Genomic DNA, 23,609 nt, shown 5'->3' with positions numbered 1-23,609 from the left:
ATGTCAGCGTCATGATTAAATATCATGACGTTTATTCGTTGAAAGGGAAAATAAGCCTCGGCAACTTCGAGTGAATAGCCTCATTTACGTAGCAAATGGCTGTTTACGCCGTTAGCGTAAGTGGCCTTCTTCGATTCCTCATCTTCGTTGCTGTCGGCCTTGCTTTTGGCAACATCGCCCTCCTTCGTCACAGAATCTGACGGATCGCAGATTTCGGTACAACACCGGTCCAGCGGCCTTCTTCCTCTGGATAGCAGTCCTGCTCTTGCAGGCTCGAACTCGTTGTGTTCGTTCACGTTTCGTCTTCAAATGTTTTATCTAGTTCGAGGTATTGAAACTGGCCGATTTAACTCCACATCTCCAAACTTTCAGGCCGCAAATCTTGCATGCAGCCATTGATTTTAATCGACGGGATTTCTATCTGGAAATATTTGCCGACCGCCGCCATATTTCCTGGTTTGTTTTTCGTCCATATGAAAAAGCCCCCTTTTGATTGGTCAGGAGTGGCTATTGGCCCGCTCTCATTGGTCTGGAGCAAGCCAATAGCGATAGCTGCTTGGTGTTCACGTGTCATCACACAACACAGAGACACAGTGTAGTGAGCGCCAGGAGGAGAAAAAGGCTGTGGTCAAATGATATAATAATGGACCGGTAAATGGTATCAGCGCCGTCTTTGTTGGTACTCGCCGATACCGATACCACCATTTCGGGCCGGATCGGCGCCCCCTGCCGATACTAGTATCGGTATCGGTGCATCTTTAATTGAAAACTAGTTGCGTTAGTAAACAGCCGCCATCTTAAAGCAGGAGACTTCCCTAGTAGGCCGTTGTGAACCTTCCAAGCGAACCTAATTAACTTTTGATCTAAAATACTCCTAAATCGGCAAAATTTTGACTTGAATCTATCTTCAAAACAGTTTTAAAACTTTCATATGTCGAAAGTGGACAGAAGGGAAATTATGGAATAACGGGAGCAATTTTAACAACTTTAACAGTTGATTCACAAAATTAAATGAATTGAATGTAGTTTAAAGCTGCTCATACACAATGGGGACTTGAGTAATTTTATTTACTGTTTTAAAATGTTAACTTGATACTGAAATAGTCGTTTATTTAAACCTGAGAGGCTTTTTATACTATTATTGTAACTAATGTACGAAACATTAAAAGCATCTAATAGCTTAGGGGGTTTGTGGGATTTTCCACTGAGGTTGTTTGTGTGTTTTGCTTTTTAAAGACAGTTTACAATATTATTTGCACTTTTTACTGACTGACTATGCCATTTCTGTTTGTTTTTTTATAATGTCTTGTGTTTGTCACTGAATAAACAGGTAAGTTTCTTGTTACCAACCGTTGTGTGTTATTTAAACTCACCTAATTCAGCTGGCTAGTTATCAGGAGTACTAAAACCATTTTCAAAATGAGTCTGACAACTAATTAAGGAGGCTAAATAACTTTAAACTTTAACACATGCTCAGATAGGCCGGTATCGGTATCGGCCAGTATCAGTATCGGATGTGCAAAACAATATCGGTATCGGATCGGAAGTGCAAAAACCTGGATCGGGACATCCCTACTCATAAATTCTACATACATTACCCCATTTGTATAATTATTGCATGACTCCAGGCTTTTACATTAGTACATGAAAATGATCATAAAATATGTACAAGGCAGTTCGTCTGATTAGTCCTGCCTGTGAAGTTGATTTTACGCTTTTATTAGTCTTAAAATAAAACAAACTGCTACTAATAAGGACCAAACATGAGTTTATTTGTTGACATGATTTTTATTTAAGTGGACAAAGTTACTGTCTGAATAGAATACCAATTGTTCCAGGGATATTTTTATGATAAAACCCTCATAAAAATAATTTGCATTTTCATATACAGACAAGGTGAATACTTTAGGGATTAAAAAAATACATTATGTGGAAATGATTTGCCGCACAATCTTAGTTTTGTTTTGTTTTTTAAAAACATTTTATATATATTTTTTATGAATCCATTTGAAATGATTGGTAAAGTGATTTCTGCCTGTCAACATTACAATGGAACCCACGAAAAAGGTTCTCTGCTTTGCAAACATATTTGGTATTACTGTGAAATAATGCAATTTAGACAAGATGATTTGGTTTTTTTTTTCTTTTTTACAATAAAGCCTGCATGCAAACCAGTTGCACAAAATATAAATATATCATGTTCCTCTTACAGCTGACACTCTTAAAAAAACCCTCCCCGCTTGGAGCATTTAAATCCCTTCACTACAAGTAATAGTGGAAATTATATACAGTGCCTTGCAAAAGTATTCGGCCCCCTTGAACCTTGCAACCTTTCGCCACATTTCAGGCTTCAAACATAAAGATATAAAATTTTAATTTTTTGTCAAGAATCAACAACAAGTGGGACACAATCGTGAAGTGGAACAAAATTTATTGGATAACTTAAACTTTTTTAACAAATAAAAAACTGAAAAGTGGGGCGTGCAATATTATTCGGCCCCCTTGCGTTAATACTTTGTAGCGCCACCTTTTGCTCCAATTACAGCTGCAAGTCGCTTGGGGTATGTTTCTATCAGTTTTGCGCATCGAGAGACTGACATTCTTGCCCATTCTTCCTTGCAAAACAGCTCGAGCTCAGTGAGGTTGGATGGAGAGTGTTTGTGAACAGCAGTCTTCAGCTCTTTCCACAGATTCTCGATTGGATTCAGGTCTGGACTTTGACTTGGCCATTCTAATACCTGGATACGTTTATTTTTGAACCATTCCATTGTAGATTTGGCTTTATGTTTTGGATCATTGTCCTGTTGGAAGATAAATCTCCGTCCCAGTCTCAGGTCTTGTGCAGATACCAACAGATTTTCTTCCAGAATGTTCCTGTATTTGGCTGCATCCATCTTCCCGTCAATTTTAACCATCTTCCCTGTCCCTGCTGAAGAAAAGCAGGCCCAAACCATGATGCTGCCACCACCATGTTTGACAGTGGGGATGGTGTGTTCAGGGTGATGAGCTGTGTTGCTTTTACGCCAAACATATCGTTTTGCATTGTGGCCAAAAAGTCCAATTTTGGTTTCATCTGACCAGAGCACCTTCTTCCACATGTTTGGTGTGTCTCACAGGTGGCTTGTGGCAAACTTTAAACGAGACTTTTTATGGAAATGGCTTTCTTCTTGCCACTCTTCCATAAAGGCCAGATTTGTGCAGTGTACGACTGATTGTTGTCCTATGGACAGACTCTCCCACCTCAGCTGTAGATCTCTGCAGTTCATCCAGAGTGATCACGGGCCTCTTGGCTGCATCTCTGATCAGTTTTCTCCTTGTTGGAGAAGAAAATTTGGAAGGACGGCCGGGTCTTGGTAGATTTGCAGTGGTCTGATGTTCCTTCCATTTCAATATGATGGCTTGCACAGTGCTCCTTGAGATGTTTAAAGCTTGGGAAATCTTTTTGTATCCAAATCCGGCTTTAAACTTCTCCACAACAGTATCTCGGACCTGCCTGGTGTGTTCCTTGGTTTTCATAATGCTCTCTGCACTTTAAACAGAACCCTGAGACTGTCACAGAGCAGGTGCATTTATACGGAGACTTGATTACACACAGGTGGATTCTATTTTTCATCATCGGTCATTTAGGACAACATTGGATCATTCAGAGATCCTCACTGAACTTCTGGAGTGAGTTTGCTGCACTGAAAGTAAAGGGGCCGAATAATATTGCACGCCCCACTTTTCAGTTTTTTATTTGTTAAAAAAGTTTAAATTATCCAATAAATGTTGTTCCACTTCACGATTGTGTCCCACTTGTTGTTGATTCTTGACAAAAAAATTAAATTTCATATCTTTATGTTTGAAGCCTGAAATGTGGCGAAAGGTTGCAAGATTCAAGGGGGCCGAATACTTTTGCAAGGCACTGTATATAATTTCCACTATTACTTGTAGTGAAGGGATTTAAATGCTCCAAGCGGGGAGGGTTTTTTTAAGAGTGTCAGCTGTAAGAGGAACATGATATATTTATATTTTGTGCAACTGGTTTGCATGCAGGCTTTATTGTAAAAAAGAAAAAAAAAAACAAATCATCTTGTCTAAATTGCATTGCATAATTTTCATGCTATGTGAAGTTGTGTACTGTTTGTGGTTCTTTTCGTGTTCCAGTGCGAGATGACTAACATGTTCTAAACAACCACTAAGCTATTAGAACTGCATTCCATTTGTCATTAAGCATCTCCTCCACTGAAACTATTTATCACAATAACTGCTGGACGCTGTCAAGCATGCCGCTGTATAATTCATAACCGTCTTCGACGCCACCATAATAAAATGCGTATATCACTCACTTGTTCCGGGGCGTAACTCTCGACCGTCCCCTTACAACACAAACAACCTCGCTTAAAGGGCAACTGAAGAGCTTTTCGGATTTCACTCTTGAGTGTTTTACTCAGTTGAATTGTATTAATGCATCATTCACTGTCTCAAAAAGTCACATTAAAAAAATAATAATAATTGACCGCGTAGTTTTTGAGTTATGGCCATAGCAACACCATAGCGACGAGAGACGCGCTACCCTGCCGACCGCTACCTGATGACGTAACTTCCAGGGAGCCTCGCCACCACGCTGAACACGGAAATATAGCACCACGCTATCCTCGCCATGTATTGCAAACATTTTCTGGGTATTACTCGCGAGATTTGTCATGCCATCTCGATGTGTAGCGATGAATTGCTCACAGGAAGACCCGAGACTCTATGAGTGGTCATAAAAAATTTCTCCTGCAAAGGTTTGGACCCTTTTTGTGAGCATGCATACAGGTCCCCGATCGGCTCATTGTTTTCATCATTTCAGCGACGACAGCTATGAAAACCTACAACAATGCAACCTTGGTTTTACAAAGACGTAAGTAGACCCTCTGATTCTAAAATTTGATGCACTTCTGTTGATAAACGAAGTGGACTCCTGCTGCCTGTTTGCTGAAGCGCGACATTTTTTTTTCTTGCTGTTGCCCTGTCATAAGTAGATACGTTTGCTGACAGCAGGGATCGCGTTAACCGAATATTTTCCGTCGTTGACCGATTTTTTAAAATGGTGACGGGAAAAACTGAAGTCCATCTGTCATTTTGACAGGTTGCAATTCACACCCCAGACCACAGGGTGGCGAGTGAGCATATTAATTAGCTATTGTCTCTCTTGATGCATGACGTCGTTGGCCTTACTCTGAAAAATGTCAAGGCAACTGAGCGTCCGAAGTTTCTTCAAAAAGCCCCAAAACGACGATGGTGTTGATAAAAGAGGTGAAAAAACAGGGACTGCACAAGGGGGCACGCAATTCAAGTCTATGCGCACCAGAAGGAAGGTGTAAGACTCTGTTTTTGTCACTGCGGAGAAAAAGTTACATATTCATCTGCTTGATGTGTGATGGCACAGTGTGGATTCTCTGTTAAGCTTGTTCAGACAGAATATTAATTTAAAATGAATGAGGAAAAGCGGCGTGGGAAATGAATGAATGAATGAAAAACTAAATACTATTGAATATGTTGAAGCGGTATCCAATGTTAAGAGTCTTGTTAGCTGGAATTGCTGTGTCCAGCCGCTGTAGCTCTGCTGCTCTCTGTGAACTCTCTATTCAAGCCGGAACGCGCGCGGCTCTTGAGTGTCTCTGTCACGTAACTGTGTCGTAGCCGGTAACGCGCTCGGCCAAATGGACACACAAGTACGGAAGGTGAATTATGCCAAACAAAGGGTCACCACAATGTCATTATCATCATTTTTAAAATTTAAGTGACGGGTAAAAATAGATTATGACCGGATTTTTATGACCCTGTCAGTCAAAATGACAGACACCGAAAAAGTCTAGCGCAACCTCTGTCTGACAGGTCTACTCATGTGATTTTATTACTATATCAATAGGTATTATGTAAATTCAAATGTCCCCAGCACCAAATAGGTCCTTGGCTCATTGTTTTTTGGCCTGTCACAGGGTAAATATAAAGCCTATAAATAAAACAATCCACCTGCAAGGCCCTAATGTATCAAATACATCTCAATAAAACATAACTATTGTACTACAGCATCAAATCAAGGTCTGCCTATTTGAAGAGGGAACAATAGCATCAAATAGATGCTGCTTTGACTGGGGCATTATTATTTGATCACCAAGAAATTATTATTAAATTAAAATTAGGATTCATCCAATATTTTCATGCTGCTGTGATTTTTTTTTTGCTTCTCCAGGAAGCCAAACATAAAAAATTCAGTGGCGGAAACCCTCACCACGATGAAAAAAGCGTTGCAAGTCAGTCGCAACCCAGTTTCCCAAAATCAAGAGAGAGTGGGTCGAGTCATATGATGACCCAAGTGATGCGTTGTCCAGCAATGACGACTGAAGAGATCCTATATGATGCCTGCCAGATGCTGAATTTCTTCCGTCTGCGACATCAGATGACGATGACTTAGGAGAAATAAATGTAGCAAATTTTGATGACATGAAATCATAAACTAGTCATATATACAGTACACATTTTTTAAAAGAAAAATCTAGTTACCTTCATATTTTAATAATGATTTATCTTTGTATAGAGAACACTTAATGCTACAGAAAAGAGTAAATACATATTTCCCACTGCCATTATCATTTTTCAATGTTGCGCTAGTCTGTTGCTATCCCAACTTTGTATTGCTTAGTAACTTAGTATTGCTTACTAAATTTGTTCTTTGATGTGTGCCATTGTGTGCTTGGTATAAATTAGCTATAGCATAGCTAACCTATTGAATATTTTTTCAGAACGTAATTACAATACATACCAATAGAATAGAATGTTGTTTACAATTTATGGTTTTATTTTTTAAATGTAATTCATGCCTCTGTCAGTGCTTCAGCCTCCTCAAGTTTGGCTCTCACGTCTGGGATCTCCTGACGACACAGGCATACTCTTGTAAGGGTAATTACTTGACGGTTTACAGCAACACCTGGAAAATAAAATCGTTTTGTCATTTATTTTGAAAAATCAATAACATATCATTCATTTAGCCACATTTGGGCTAGCTTTACAATATTTAGATCGGTAGGAGCTGTCCCATTACCTAATACCCTGTTTTAGCTATGTGGAGAGCATGGAAAAGTATACAACCATGTAATTGCATTCTCTCAAATAAAAAAAATCTCGATGCTGGACTTAGGCTTACCACTCACGGAAGGCTTACCACTCACTCTCCCGTTCGTGAAGTGTCGAGCTGTCAATTGGCGTCATGACGACATCTGCTGTGTCAAGAAAATCACCGTCATCTGACGCCTCACGTTCAAACATGTAGGGATTAATTGTAGTTAATCTTTCCTGGGACCCTTTGCCATCGGTAGCGTCACGAAAGAGCGATCCTGAATGCTTACCTTTGGTGGAAATATCACTGACATCGTTGTTGCTGCTATGCTAGCTGTGGATAGTCTTCTCTGCTGCGTCGGGGAATCCACGTCACACTGCCGGGTTTGCGAAGGGACCATTAACGGAGTGCAAAAAAACTTTTTAAAAAAACGCAAATTATCCTTGCAATTACGTTTTTATAATGTCATGGTTGTTTTGACGAACTCGTCCAAAGTTAAAATTACACCAAAATCCGGAAAGGTCTTCATTTGCCCTTAATCAAACCTATCGAGGTGCGTGTAGTACCGTTTCATGTTTGTAAACAATAGGCGCTACCCTACTTCCGGATGAAATGTTGTTGACTACTGCTGACCTCGACCTGAAAAAGATAGCAAAAAATGTCTGGAGTTCCATAAACGGATATAGACTAAAAGGTTTAGGATTCGAAAAAATGCAAATGAATCACCTGGGAACTGTGGTTGAGGAGGATAAATCCAGTGGATGTCGGAAATGGTTGTACAGAGACGATTGCGAGGAATAGCCAATTCTGAAAGAATTGACTGCGAACCAAATCTTTCAAAGTTTGTGGATTATTTTTTCTCAGTAGTATGTATAAAATAATTTGTTAGGTTTTTTTTAGAGTAGACAACAGTGGCATTAATCTAAGGAACAGAAAAGTTACTTAGCCTCACTGATAATATAAACTTCATCGGAATACTTATCGAATGCCATCTTTTCGACTGATACATCTCACATTCAAGCTACAGCGTTAGCGAAAAAGGCTATAAATCATCCGAGCAATTTACCGTTTTACAATCACTCTGCCTTGGTTCAAATGACAGTATGGGTTTGTTTCACCCGAGAGAACGCTAGAGTGTCTGCGTACATGTAGTACATACCATGATATCATGGTGAAAATGTGTATATTTGATGTTACATGCAAGGAATCAGACGGCATACAACATTGGGGCCATGCCATTTTACGTGGCAGCTCAAACATTTCGAGCACATCGTTTGGTATCTACAGATAAAAGGCTACTCAGGTTAACCCGCGGCAGGTTCCACCTCAGTGCCTTGTCTGTGGCGTTCGCGTTCCTGCTACGGAGGCCTGCAGTCTTTAAAAGACTATGCCTGGATGCCTAATCTAAAAGGCGACCCCCATATCATTGCAGCCTCAACTATTGCCATATAGACCCTACTCACATGACGTCACAACCACGCCTCCGCGCCATATTGTCTGTCAACTCGTCGTGTTGACGCATTACCGCTACGTAAATTCCTCCTGTTATGGCGTGTTTTTATGCTCATTAACATTAATAATCAAAATGGTGAAGGCGTGTGTGGCGGTTGGTTGCAATAACAGAGAAGATAGACGGAGAGACTTAAGTTCTACCGTATTCCGAGAGACCCAGAGAGGAGAGCGAGATGGACTGCTGCAATTCGACAAGAAAACTGGGCTCCAAAAGATTACCACGGATTATGTAGTAGTCATTTTATATCTGGTAAAATGCATTTAATATATATTTAGAGGGTTTTGGGCTGACAAGCACAATTAAGATCATTGCGAGGCTAATCGCCAACAACATACAGTTTCAAATTCAAGATGCTTATTTCTTCCACCATCATTAAATTTTGAATAATATTTAGCTGGTACCAAGTGAAAGAAGCTGGCCTCGTCTACGGATCATCAGTTAAACAGGTGTGTCCAAACCTTTTGCAAAGGGGGCCAGATTTGGTGTGGTAAAATGCGGGGGGCTACCTTGGCTGATTTACATAGAACAATATATTTTAACAAATTTTAGCAAGCCCTTCTGCGTGTCACAGTTGCTTTATTATTATTTTTTTTAATTCATAATTTCAACAGTCTTGTTTTTGTGGCGTTCTCTTTCGACACTCGGGCTCTTGCGAAATACTGCTGCTGTGAAATTAAACAAGCTTCAAGTTGCTATAATTTCTCGCTGCGTATCTTCCCTGTAATGTTGTACATGTTAGCGTGTATTGTTTTGTAATATCGCGTCACATCGAACTCTTTGAAAACAGCGACTGTCTCTTTGCAAATGAGGCAGACACAGTTGTTGCATGTTTTATTGAAGAAATAGTCCAATATCCACCTATCCTTGAAGCGTCGGCCATCGCAGTCAACTTTTTTTTTGATTGATTGTCGCCATTTTAGAAAATTGGAAGTAAAGGGTCACACGGGGTAATGTTGGTTAGAGTGCTGCTCTTAATGTTTTTCAAACTTTCGTGAGAATAGGAGGATTTTTTGTGGACAAGATGGTTTTAGATATCAGGGTAGCAGATGTCTGGCAGAGAGGGCGAAGACAGCAGGTCGAAAAATATCGATTTAGGCATCAAATATGGATCTGGCGAATGGATAGACTGAAGCTTTTCCACATAACGCCTTTTATGCAACGCATCCAATGAGTTTACAGCGTCTGAAAGCACCGGGGCTTCCATGAATTGCACTATAAATTGCACGACAAATTGAAACCTTTGAGAATACGGATAAACAATGACGGACAATATGGCGGCCAGATACAGCGACACGTCATTCTGTGACGTTGGTGAGTAGGGTCTGTAGTGGCCATTACCGGATTGCGGCTTGGTTGACAGTAAAATGTGCCTATAGTGCTCACGAGAAGATGTCCTCCTCTTTGTCGGCTTCTGGAGAGGCGGGTCTGGAAATGTCAAAGAGACCTTGCGGAGAGCCAGTGGTGGGCGTCCTGGATTTAAGGAGCTGGAGGGCTTCGGCTAGCTGCGCCTCCAGACCCGACATTGGGACGTTGAGGCTCTTCAGGTCGTCTTTAAGTTCCAGCTTGAGTTCTTGAAGAGAGGCGTGTAGGGTCTGCTCGGGAATGGGGCAGAAGGAACATCTGATTTCGGGAGGCTGCACGGGACTGCGGTCCTGCGTAGTCAAGCGGAAGTCGCTTACTTTGTCGAGGCGCAGGTCGCTTTTGGTGATGCCGCTGTCACACAAGTCCGTTTTCTTCAGGGGCATCTGTGATTCGTGACCTTTGGTTCGCTCTGGCAACGTCTCCATGGACTAGGCTTTGGACACCGTTTTCCAGTTCTCAGGTTTCACCATGGATTCCTCGAAGCGCCCCCAGCCTTTGATTTTGCCTTGTTTGGCGGCGATGACGGCGTTGTCGGGCTTTCCGTCACTGTCACAATGCTGGTGATGATGATTGCTGTCTTGGGAATTTCCACATAGAGGGGACCCTTCTCCACGTCATTGTCTTCACTCGTCTTTTCCGTGGCCGTCCGAGCCTCCTGCTGCTGCCGGAAGCGCTGGAAGAGTTTACGCACCGGGTGGTCGGGAGGCAAGTTGAGAGGGGCTTCGTTTTTCCGCCTCTGACCCTCGTCTTCCTCTCGTTTCACATCGCTGATTTTTCGGAACACCATCTAAAAGAGAATGTAGCATGCTAATGATTTAAAATAATTATCATTAAGGAGACAAATAGAGCATTTATTCTCCAGTCCCTTTCAGACAAATGTCTGCACACACGCACAAAGACTAAATTTCTTTTACTGTTATTGAGATGACCAAATCATCTAAAGTGTCTGAAGTGACATAGAAAATAGAGAAAAGGCTAATTACAGTTAAAAAACAACATTGTGGTAGAATGTTTGAATACACCGTAGCGACAGTAGATGATTTATATAAAGGGGGAAAAAAATACTGGACCCAGGATTGAACCTTTTGGGACACCTGTTTCAAGATATCTGACAGTAGATGTTGTAATTTATTAAGGTATTTGTCAAAATAGTGATTAATCAAAGCATCGCAATACATCATCTCGCAACTTATTATGGATTAAGCAAATCCTCTTCATCGATTTACTTCCTGGCCAGTGGAAGCTAGCGCCATCAACCTTTAAATCTCATTATCAGGATCAGTTTTGATTCCTTGTATGGTTTGATTTCACAAGTGATGGCTGAGCAGAGACCCAAAAATTTGTATTCAAGCTATCATGAAGTTTTTTTTCCTATAATATGTCCTCTTGAATGCAACCTGATTTTATTTGAGGTCAGTGGGATGCCAGAATAGAAGCACAGGCAAAGTCAAAGTTTGGACAAAGCTTAAGCTTTCAAAAGCAGAATCCAAAAGCTCTGAACCCAAACCATTTTTCATGTGAAGTATCACTTGGCTGTCAAGCGAACCGGGCACAGGATTTCATCGGCGGCCAATACAAGCTCGCTGAGCGCTTATTCAATCCACCTCAGGACTTCCCAGCAGGGCGCGTATAGCGCAACATTACCCTCCTACGCTCCCCCATGCCGCGCTGCTGGTCAACTGTTATTTCAGTGCCGAAGATGAGATCGCCTCTTCATAGGCCGGCAATTCAATCTCAGCCGTGATCTCTCTTGGGCAGGGATTGCCTCTTCATAGGCCAGCAATTCAATCTCAGCCGTGCTCTCTCTTGGGCAGGGTGACCTTAATATGAATGAGGTAATGATTGGTCGCAACTGTACTCGTTCAATTCAGAGTTGAAGGATAGGGAAGGGGGAACGGGTTAATTTACCGTCAGTGTCCGTCTACACGCGCAAACCTGTCTGGCTGCGTGGCTGATTCGCGATCCTGAGGGTTCTTTATCAATCGCTAGTGTTTTTGTGCACGCGGGGAAAACATCACTCAGCCTCTTGCGAAAGCTGTAAATGAGCAGCAGATTGCGAGATAAGTGATTGGAGAAGGCTGTGTAGAACTCGAGCACTTTCTGCAGGGCGTTATGATTTGACAGACCTGATCTCTCTTTCCCACACTCCAAAGAAATGTGGGGTCTTTGGGGGAATTTTAAATGAAAGTCAATTTGCTGTGAAGACAGTTGTCTTTTCAGAAGACGGGTAAGTTCATTGAAGGTCTGCTGTAATTCTGCATTGCCTCCCTTGAAATTTGTCCCTTGGTCAGAGTAGACTTCATGAGGTTGGCCTCTCCTTGCAATCAGTCTGCGCAAGGACATCAGGAAAGCATCAACGTCCAGACTGGTTATAAGGTCAATGTACACGGCTCTGGTGGTTAGACATTTATAGAGAATACCCCAACGTTTCTCTGTTCGCCTCCCCACCTTAACCTCTAGGGGGCCAAAACAGTCCATATCTGAATGCTGGATGATGAAGTCTGAGGCGAGCTGGGGGCAAGTCAGCCATTTTTTGGGGTTTCTGGTTTTGCCCTCCATTTTTGACATTGTGGGCACTCGTGCTGGAGTTTACGCACTGCTTGTCTGCCTTTTAAAATCCAATAGCGCCTGCGAAGACCCGCTCAGCTCCTGGATGCCGTAGCTGCTGGTCGTAGGTCTTGAGATAAGCTTGGTGATGTGGTGGGCTGGATCAAGTACTACTGGATGAAGAGAATCTGTAGTAAGATCACAGTGGCGGGGACGACCACCAACTCTTATCAATTCCATTTCTTGATCCCACTCTGGTGACAGCTTCAACAGACGACTATTGGGACGTACAGCTCTCCCAGCCTTTAAATGTTCCACTTCCATTGGGAAACTGTCGCACTGTGCCTTTCTCAAAATTGTTAGTTCAGCCTGCCGGTAATCTTCTGCAGATGGACTGTAATCTTTGCTTGCCGCCCCGTGCAGGCTGCGAGCAATGGTCTCTAACAATTCTTGGAAATGTCCAAATTGTTGTGGATCACGTAGCAGATGAGCTGTGCAGTTTGAAATCTGGCCACAGAACACAGATTTCCTCATCTCTTCGGGAATGTCGTTATTTAAAATGACCGGTTTGACTGGCCACTTGGAATGATGTTGCTTTAGGAAATCTGGACCTTGGTTCCAGTGGTTGTGGTTATTAAAGTAGGACAGAGTTTTTCCACGCGTGATATCATCTGCCGGGTTGTTTTGTGAGTTCACATATCGCCATGCCATTGGGTTGGTGAGCTCCTGGATTTCCGCTATGCGGGTCCCGACGAACACCTTATAGTTACAGGATTGTGACTGCAGCCAAGTGAGGACTGTTGTGGAGTAAGTCCAGTAGATGTACTCATTTATCTCCAGTGTGAGCTCTCTTTTCAACATTGCTGCAAGTTGAGCTCCACTTAATTAATGCACCACAAAGTTCAAGTCTCGGCATTGATAGCTGTTTTTTCGGTGCCACGCGCGATCTAGCAGCCAGAAAGGATACTTGTTCATTATCTTGATAGGTAGTGCGGAGGTAACTCACCGATCCATATGCCTGCTCTGAAGCATCACTGAATATGTGAACTGTCCTACTGCAGGTGGAATGATGCGAGTTGGATTCGGTGTAGCACCTTGGAAATGAGATCTTGGTGAGTTGGGAAAGTTCGTCGAGTTGGGATGTCCAAGCTTTGAGCAAATCCTCAGGCAAATTGGGGTCATCCCATTCTCGTTTTTTCGTCCAGAGTTTCTGTACTAATATTTTGGCTATGGTGATGTATGGGCTGATGTATCCCAAAGGGTCAAACTGACTGGCAAGCACCTTGTAGACGACTCTCATAGTAGGCTGCTCTCTGATGGAAGGAGCTGGTTTGTAGCACAACGTATCCGAACGACAGTGCCACATAAGCCCTAGTGTGAACTCTTGAGGGTCGTGGCTGTTTTGGGTGAACCAGAGTTTTGTGCTTTCTGATGTGCACTCGAGAGGTAGGTGTTTGATTACCTCTGGGTGACTGGCTGCCCACTGACGAAGTTCAAAACTGCCTTCTTCCAGTATACGACGTAACTTGTTGGCGAGGGACTGTGCCTGTTGGACTGAGGGTAGGCTCTGCAGCCAGTTATCGACGTAGAAACAACGTGTAACTGCCGTTCGGACATCTTCGTTTGGCTCACTATTGTTTATCACGTGAGTTTACAAAGCAAATGTGGCACAGCAGGGGCTGAAAACAGTTCCGAATGGAAGTACTAACCACTGGTACCCTTGGGGCTTCATTGCTTGTGTTCCGCCAAAGAAACCTTAGGTACGGCTGGTCTTCGGGCAGGAGGCGTACCTGGTGAAACATCCCCTTTACGTCACTGCTGATGGCCACTTTATTCTCTCTGAATCGCAGCAAGACTCCTAGAAGACTTGAACTAAGTGTGGGGCCAGGAAGTAAATGCTCGTTCAAAGACAGTCCTTTGTACTTGAATGAACAGTTGAATACTATTTGATTCTTTGCGTTATGTGTTACCATATGGTGGGGAATGTACCAACTGGGACTGGAGTCAACTTCAGCAGGTAACAGTTTCTTTATGTAACCTAAATTAAGGAGTTTGTTGATTTCCTCTTTATAGGCTACAATCTTCATGGTGTCCTTTGCCAACCTTTTCTCTGTACTACGTAATAGGGCAAGTACAGCTTCTTTAGGTGCTTGAAGTTGGGGTGGATTCTTTTGCCACAGTAAGGGTGTTGCATACCTTCTGGACACCGTTCACTTCCACTCTGGTAGTTCTCTCCGCCAGTGTCTTTAGTGCTTCTGAGTCTTCTCTTGATCTTGTAACATCCTTTTCACTGCAATAAGGCAAAACGTCAAGTCGCCATAAACGTTCAACATGAGTGAAGAGGTCGGCTTGAGTTAGATGACCGGAAGTAAAGAAGCAATTTCCAGAAGGAAAAGCACTATTTAGGTGCCTTGATGGGCCTTGTAAGGTCCATCCCAAGATTTTCTTGACTGCTGCTGGACCATCTGGAGGCCCAAGGCGACTGGCTCTATTGGGAGGATGAGGTGTTGATGGTCAGAAACTATCAAAAGCAGTGGCTGTGCTTGGTCTATAGCAGGAATTGGCAAGTCTTTAAGGTGGAGATATTTTCTTCTGAGGGTATCTATTGGGTAGGAGTGACTCCCCAGAGCAAACTTCTTGGCAGTGAAGGCATTGCGTATTTCATAGTTTTGACTTGGGTTGGTAGCGGATGAAAGTGTGAAGGATACAGAGGAACCGTGGACAATACAGACGTTTTGTCGTACTGTTCTTAGATGCAGATCCTCAGGGCTCCCATGAAGTCCTAGGGCTTGGAATGCCTCATGGAGTAGAATGGTTCGCTCTGAGCCATCATCAAGCACGGCGTAGGTATCCAGCGCTGTATTTCCATTGTTCAGGATGACTCTGATGACTTTAAGCAGCACTTTGTTGCTACTAGTAGGTTTATCCACATACAGTGTTTCAACAGTGGAGCACATTATTTCAATGTTGTCATTGCCGACTGGAATGCTGGTTGTGGGGCTGTGATCTTGAATTTCATTATTTTCGTGGAGCACCTCTAAGTGTTTTCCTTTGCACTTCTTGCATCTTGCCTTTAGAGTGCATTGTGATGACAAATGTTCACGCCCGTATCTCCCATCTCTTGTATGAACGAATCCAGTTGTCTATTTGGTCTTTTGTTAGGATTTTAAAGTTTGCGCACTGGTTAAGAAAATGTTGGGTTGTATTACAAAAAGGGCAGAATTTAGTTGGTTCTTTTGTATTTTCTTTAGATCCATGCTTAGAAGGCCTCATTTCAGCTTGCTTTAGCTCACTACTGTGAAACACAAAGCTGCCCATTGGTTGAGTCTCTCTTGGTTGTTCTTTCCTTGTGAAAGGGCGGTCTCTGCTGGACTTGTTGGGAAACTGCGAAATATCTTTATGAACCCTGACGTCATACTCCAACCAATCTGATAAATGCAAAAGAGTGGGGATAGGTGTTTGGAGAGGATTTACGTGTCTCTTGAAATCTGCTCGGAGGTGATGTGGCAACTTAGTTAATATTCTGGATACGTGTGAACCACATTTTAACTGTTTGCCCAAGATCACCTAACTGAAACAACATCCCAACCAGGGCACGCACTTTTAAAGCAAATTTCCGGAATGCCTTTGTATCCCCGCTTCTGATGTTTGGCTCGTCCATAAGCTCGGCGATGCGTTTCAGCGCGAACTGGTGAGGCTGACCGTACTGTTCATTGAGAGCATTCATAGTGTCACTGTAGGGGTAGCGGCTGCTGCAGTATGAATCAGCAAGAAGTAACGCTTCATCCAACTTGACATGATCCAGCAAAATCTGGTATTTGAACTGCTCTGTAGCATCTCGCGGCAGAAGATTATCAAGCGCAACTTTGAGGCAAGTGAACTCTCGAGGGTCCTCATGCACAAAATAGGGAATGGTTGGGGTTGGCCCTCGATATGCATGTTCGTGCTGTGTGCTGTACCTCGGAGGTTCATATCTGCCACCAGGTCGATCATAATGATAGTGACTAGAATGTCTTTCATTAGGAAAAGGTGACGTGTGGTTCCTTGGGTCACCTGACTCATAATTGTAGTCATAATTATGAAAACGTCTCTCATTATGTCGTTGGTGAGATCTTTGGAAGTAGTAATGTGAATTATTGATTCACCAAAGCGTTGGCGTGGACTCTGGGACTCACAACGACGTGAGCGTGGACTCGGAGACTCACTGCGGTGGGTGCTGCGTGGACTTGGAGACTCACGATGGCGTCGGCGTGGACTCGGAGACTCACGATGGCATCGGCGTGGACTCGGGGACTCACGACGGCATAAGCGTGGACTGGGAGACTCACGATGGCGTCGGCGTGGACTCGGTGACTCACGATGGCGTAAGCGTGGACTGGGAGACTCACGATGGCGTCGGCATGGACTCGGAGATTCACGATGGCATCGGCGTGGACTCGGAGGCTCACGATGGCGTCGCCGTGGACCGGGAGACTCGCGGCATCAACCACGTTGACTCTGGGACTCACAACGTTGACTGCGTGGACTGGGAGACTCACGATGGCGTCGGCGTGGACTGGGCGGCTCACGATGGCGACTATGTGGACTCTAGGACTCACGGTGAGGTAGGCTGCGTGGCCCGGGAGACTCACGGCGTCGACCACGTGGACTCTGGGACTCACGACGGTGAGTGCGTGGACTGGGAGACTTACGATGGCGACTGTGTGGACTCTGGGACTCACGGTGACGTAGGCTGCGTGGACCGGGAGACTCACGGCGTCGACCACGTGGACTCTAGTACTCACAACGGTGACTGCGTGGACTGGGAGACTCACGATGGCGACTATGTGGACTCTAGGACTCACGGTGACGTAGGCTGCGTGGACCGGGAGACTCACGGCGTCGACCACGTGGACTCTGGGACTCACGACGGTGAGTGCGTGGACTGGGAGACTTACGATGGCGACTGTGTGGACTCTGGGACTCACGGTGACGTAGGCTGCGTGGACCGGGAGACTCACGGTGTCGACCGCGTGGACTCTGGATCTCTAATCCTTTCAAGATGTTGACCTCGTTACATGTCTGCGCTGCTTCCTGCGTGCTCAATGGTTGTGCTGCTTGTTCGTCGGCGATGCAGTTGGCAATATTTTTTTCTTCTGATGAGCCATCTTCTGAAGAATCTATATATTCTGATTCTTCCTCTTTGCTATCTCGCATGACTTCATAATCCTTTAGGTAAACTGGGAGTTGAATTGAGCGTTTAGGTCTGTTGTGCTCATCTTCGGTGGACATTTGTCTGCTGTATTTATCCATCCGACTCGAATGGACCATGTGAAATATAGTTGGGCTGATGTGATGAAGGTTGGATACCACTGCAGATAGTCCGGTTAGAACTATAATTATGCCCGTCAATTAATGAGACCAAAAACTTGCTCTTCCTCAACAATGGTTTCATTTCTTTTTAATGTTAATGTGGGTCTTGACTTTCGTTAGGTGGCCAAAATATGCCTGATCAGAAAAACAAGACATTGCAACTCACCACCAGGGGGATCTAAAACACGCAACATGCAAACCTGGCATTTTTATCATGTAGTAATGGTTAGGTTATGTAGAAAAGGCTACAAAGTTATGTGCTTGTTTGCTTAAGATGTTCACAGTTGCTCGTTCAATGCCTTCAGCATCATTTGATTCCCATATTTGGCTGACGTAAATATGTGAAAAGTTGGATTGCGCATGCACCGTACCAGAATGCGGAAGTCAATTGTAAGAAAGTCACGGGTGGATGCAAGACGTGAGCGTGCATCTAATTGTGTGTTTGTTCATTGCTGTGCGAAAATGCAAAGTGAGTATCACAAGCAGCATTCATATTTACGCAGACAAATTGTTATGATTACCTTTTGTTGGTGTTATGTTGGTTCGTCTGATTGTTTTGCGTGGTAGGCCGTTAGCGTGTTGCTATGCTGTGATTCTAAACCAGCGTCAAGTTGCGGCGTAGCGCACCGGAAGTAGCGTGAATCCGCCTTCACAATAAGTGCACGGAACCGGAAGTGCTCCGCTGGAGCGGAGAAAATAGTTCAAGCTTAACTGCGAATATTCCATCTACATGTTTAAATGCAATGGTTTGAATTTAAAGTGATCCTCTAGTTTTAAGACAAGTAATTCTTAAAAGATACATCTTAGTATGAGTTATAATGATTTGACATTAAATCCCTCTTAATGTTTTCGTTTTTAAAAAATTTGTAAAATTATTTTAACTGATTGTTCGCCATGGTTGTTGACGTCGCAGTGCTGTGACGTCACAAATCCCGCTGCCGGACTTCAGCGTGTCATTCATTAGCAACATCTCGTCAGTTCGTCCCTTCCAATTTGAACCAGAGCGGAAAAGTGAAGAGCAGGACAGCACTGTCGGTCGTTCACAAGACGAGCAGCAAAGGCGAAATGCAGAGCAAGAAATACCTGATGAGGCAAGAGTTGGGCTAAACTTCTGGTGTACTTGCGGCAAGTGCATCTCGATGACAACGGAGCGAGAGAGCGTATGTTGTCGAGAACTCAGGTTTTTGTCAGCAGATCTTCAAGGTGAGTTATTGCGTCATCAAACTCATTCCAATATAATTGTTTAGATTGTTAGCATCCAGAGCTGTCGTATGCTTTACATACAGTACAGGCCAAAACACATTGGCATTCGTGCCTTTTTATTTTCTTGACCATTGACATTATAAACTCTCAGTGAAGGCAATAAAACTATGAATGTGTGGCGAGCTAGGGAAGGATGCGGAGTATCAAACCACGGAGCTAATCCGCGTTGTTTTATTGACATTTAGGCTGCAAGAAATAGCAATGTCTGTCTGGCATGCGACCCGCGGAAGGTAACAGTTATTTCCAGCTGTTCCCTTCACAAAGTACCCCCCCCCCCCCCCCCCCCCCAACCACACAACGTGCCAACATAATTTCCGCCGGTGAATTCTGTTATAACTTGCTACAATTGCACACGTGTGTATTGTGTACTTAGAAAAAAGGTGAAATAACTAAAAACGTGATATTCTAGTATCTTCAAAGTAGCCACCCTTTTCTCTGATTACTGTTTGGCACTCTTGCCATTCTCGCGATGAGCTTTCAGAGGGAGTCCCCTAAAATGTATTTTGACTTCACATGTATGCCATTCCGGTGATGAGAATTTATTGCTTTATCAATGGGGTTGGGACATTTGTGTTGCATTGAATGAATTGCATTGGACGTGCTTTGATCAGTTTGAGTGGCAGCATCACTCATATTAGCTGAATACTGAACACACACTGCCTGATGAACTGGCGGCACCTTGCGGCGATTGGCCTGCCCACGTATACCTAACGTATCCTGACGTATCCTAAAGTAATCCTAACATATCATAACGTTTCCTAATGCCTGTCCGATATATCCGAATGTTTTTCGTCACTAAAGCTAACACTTCCGCGGGGGAAAGGCATAAGTGCCAATCGAGAGAGCGGATGGAGCGAGCGGGTCGACGTAGCACGGCCAATCACGAGTAAATGCGAAGATGACCGGCGAGTGTGTCGTAGTCAGCGCAGCCAGTCACGAGCGAGTGCTGAAGTATAGCGCCAACCAAGTCCAAGTCGGCGCAGCCAGTCGCGAGCGTGGCCCCATTGGAGACGAGCAGCATACTTTAGTGGAGACTAAAAAGGGTCGCGCTCGAAGACCAGGAGCGAGAGGCAAGGGGGGAAGCCCCAAAGAAAAGGCGGCTTAGAGAAAAACCATGAGTACAAATGCCAAAAATGTGTGAGGAACATGCTCACAATGTAAATATAATTAATAAACATTCAAACATTGACATTTCTTCAAAACTGAATATTGTTTATTTTGCTTGTGTGATTTTTTTGCTTTTTATATTTTAAATATGTGTTTTAAATTTGCATGTTGTAAATAGTTCGTGTTGTGAATAATTCCCACTTTTTTCTCACAATGTAAAATCCATATTTTTGGACATACGTGATGTTATTTTTGTTGTTGAAGAATTTCCAGTTGTTATTAGTGTTATATTTGTGGACATGAATAACTGTTATGTGTTTAAAATGACATAATGGTGGAGATACATAAATCTCATTTTTACGTTAATGTAACATTGTGAACATTTTCATTAATACATTACTTTACAATCATACAGTTTTCTTTGTGTGTGTAATTGCAATTGAAATCCTCCTTACTACTACATACATTTAGGCCCCAAACAAACACACAAAACAAAACAAAATCTGATGACGTATTGTTAATAATTAAAGATTTGATTGTTTAAAAAAAACAACAACAACATGTGACTGTAAGTCACCGCTGACGTAATGTGTGAAGGAATAAAGTTTGATTGAAAAAAAAAAAAAAGTGACAGGAAGTCACCACTGTTCTGGCTAGCGGTGGTTCGATTCCAGCTGGTGACGCATCCCACCCCCATCCTCCCATTGACTTCTTTTCGTCTTTTCTGCTGTTTTCATGGACATTCGCCCAATTTTTTTCATTTTCTCTCCCATTTTCCCCCTCTTTCTTTTCCCTCTTTCCCCCGCTCAGGCTGGCGATTGGCGATGACATCTGGCAATGCGGAAAGTTAAAGGGAAAGATGAGCACAAGACACACATATTCACATCGCACACACCCACATAATACATTCACTCTTGCGCTTATATTTCTCATTCACACAAATACACCAAAGAGAACAAAATGAAACATTCTCTCAAGGCTTTTTTTCAGAGACTAAATATATATTAAAAAAAAATACTTTTTAGTATGAATATTTATAAATTACCTGTAGTCTGAAGCATCAAGATCCTCATGGTTCTTAACGATGTTCACGAACAACCTTCATGGCTTGTCCATTCTGAGCACTTCTTTGTCAACGATAATCCTTTGACGGATCACTTGTTCACAAAAGAGTTTGTAGCTCTCAGCATAGGGTTGTCTGAAACACACACACCCACACACACACACGCACGCACACACCCACACACACTTAGGATGTGCAAAGAGTAACGCTTTCGATGCTTTGGCTAAAGGCAAGCAGAATACAAGTGACATGTTGTTGACCAACGCTTTACCTTTGAAATGTGTCATTTTACAGCGAACTTATCCACATCAGCACCAAGTCCAAGCCCACCAAGTCCAGGAAAGAAGTGCCCTTCCAAAACAACTGTGATATGAAAGTGCAATAGATGCTTTTGCATCAGTGAAGACAAGGTGAGTAAGGTTATAGGTCGAGGTGAAAAAAAGTTGCATTTTAAAGTGTTCAGTTTGTCTTTATATAGGTTTGTGTTGGTGGGGGGTGTTAATCATATTGTAACAACAATTGTAAAAGTCATCAAGATTGTGTTCAACTGCAGGTTTTTTGTTGTTGTTTGTTTTCCCTTCGGTCATTAAAAGTTCAGTTATCCCTCCCCCTCCAGCACCTCAACCTATATGTATTCATGATCCAGATCAATTGAGATCACAGACAATGGTTTTGGAGCTAAGTTTCTGTTGTGTTGAAGCACATGTCTTTTGGACATTCTCTTCCTACGTTTGATACATTATGACAAAACACACACACAAGCACCACATACAAAATTATCCATCTCGCAATGTGAAACAAAACACCTGGAATGTGAAGCGTTGCATTGAAAACCTCAGTCCATGTAGAACTGTAACATATATGTATTTATTTTTTATTTTTTTATGTTAATTTTATTTATATATGAAAAAATACAATTATACATTAATACAAATCTATTGGGTTTATTGATAATTTATTGATTAAAAAAATCATTAAGATTATAATGGAATTAAAAAAAGTAGATATTTATTTATATCATAGGTAAATACTATGACCCTTTAGTATAAAACTAAAACTAACCAAAACTAAACTACAAGAGTATTTAACTGCCATTAGTCAATATTTAGTATCATATATTTAGTGTTATTATATTTAGTATATTTAGTAATAATAAAACTACTAATAATATAGTATTATATAATACTATAAAATTAAATTATAAATTATTATGAAATTATTAAATTTATTATTATTAAAATATTAAAATTATTATAATAAAATTTAATAGTAATATTTAGTGTTATTTTTTTGATTCATAATAATTTTAATAGTTTTAAAATAGTTATATATATACATTTGTATTAATGTATAATTTTGGTTCGTTTAGCTTACTACTGACAACAACAGAAGTGCGCTTATTCTTAACTGGGAGGACTGGCTATGGATTCTCACGTTTCTGTGCCAATGACGGTGCTAGACGTCCAATCCATTTGCAGCCTTCCTAGGCAAACCGAAGTGAATGTTTCAGGTTTTCAGTCAGTGGCGGTCAGTGAGTTAAATGAGTGGCATATCAATGCTTAAAGTCAGTCGTTAGTTTTAAATAGGCTTTACTACACCCTTTTTTCAAAAGTTCACAGTCGGATCAGAAAGTGTCTCAAAACCGCGGATGTATAATGTATTGTTTCCATTGTTTCAAATGAGACTGACAGTTTGCTTAATATGTCTAGTAATCTGACAAGTATACATTTCCCCGAGGTGGGGCCAATAAAATGCCCTTTTATATTGATCCCCTAATGATCTGAAGAAACAAATCCAGTCCCAACAACGTTTGCAGTGAGGCACCTTGAAGTCAAATAAAAACGTGAACTCACCAAGCGAAGCCCAAATGCCAAGCACGGTCAACGCTTGGAAAAGGAGCGATTGTGCCTTCTTCATCTCTCAGGTCCAGATAGAAGATCAGCCAGATAAACTTCAGAGGAGAATTTAATACGACGCAAGCCTCTTTCGCTCTGTGACAGACACACAAGCTTGACTACGTCACGCACGCACGTCCAACGACACAAAGGCTGGGGATGACGCTCTAAAGAACTCGTGCATCAAAAGAAAACAAACATACAAACAAAGAAGAATTCGTGCATCAAACACGTCTCAACGTCACGTGGAACATTTGGAAATTAGGGTAGTACTAGTGATGGAGAAACCTTAGCTTTCTGAAGCAGTAAATCAATATCAAGCAACGTGTCGAAATGGTTCATTCAGTGTTATGAAGCATTTGCCACGAATCAGTGTAGTGAGTCACGACAGACGACACTGCTTCACCGCTGCTTTCTGTACCG

The 23,609-nt window shown here is 42.5% G+C and overlaps 2 protein-coding genes across 5 annotated transcripts in view; one reads left to right on the top strand and one right to left on the bottom strand.

Moving 5' to 3' along the window:
* LOC130919691 (protein-cysteine N-palmitoyltransferase HHAT-like) overlaps positions 1-6,922 on the top strand; it is a 288,601-nt gene extending 281,679 nt beyond the window's left edge. The window contains exon 12 of the mRNA XM_057842365.1: positions 6,221-6,922. Coding sequence (XP_057698348.1) covers positions 6,221-6,234 — 14 coding nt within the window. The 3' untranslated portion in view covers positions 6,235-6,922. The remainder of the gene's footprint in view (positions 1-6,220) is intronic.
* A 1,600-nt stretch (positions 6,923-8,522) lies between these two features.
* On the bottom strand, positions 8,523-23,304 carry LOC130919803 (potassium voltage-gated channel subfamily H member 1-like). Of its 4 annotated transcripts, none has more exons than XM_057842367.1 (4): positions 23,145-23,304; positions 21,563-21,654; positions 21,274-21,426; positions 8,523-10,746 (listed from the first exon to the last, which is right to left on the bottom strand). In XM_057842367.1, the coding sequence occupies exon 4, from the start codon at positions 10,382-10,384 to the stop codon at positions 9,977-9,979; it is 408 nt and encodes a 135-aa protein (XP_057698350.1). In that variant the 5' UTR covers positions 10,385-10,746; positions 21,274-21,426; positions 21,563-21,654; positions 23,145-23,304; the 3' UTR covers positions 8,523-9,976. The 4 variants fall into 4 exon arrangements, with proteins under 4 accessions (XP_057698350.1, XP_057698358.1, XP_057698367.1 ...); XM_057842375.1 differs by having other exon boundaries at positions 21,563-21,642; XM_057842384.1 differs by lacking the exon at positions 21,563-21,654.
* Between the last annotated feature and the right edge of the window lie 305 nt (positions 23,305-23,609).

This window comes from Corythoichthys intestinalis, chromosome 1 (assembly GCF_030265065.1).
Source record: "Corythoichthys intestinalis isolate RoL2023-P3 chromosome 1, ASM3026506v1, whole genome shotgun sequence".
In the NCBI taxonomy this organism is placed as follows: Eukaryota; Metazoa; Chordata; class Actinopteri; order Syngnathiformes; family Syngnathidae; genus Corythoichthys; species Corythoichthys intestinalis.
This window is presented reverse-complemented; position numbering and strand designations above follow the sequence as displayed.

Excerpts from the sequence above, each read along its gene's own strand:
- LOC130919803 (XM_057842367.1), bottom strand. The coding sequence starts at position 10,384 with ATGGAGACGTTGCCAGAGCGAACCAAAGGTCACGAATCACAGATGCCC.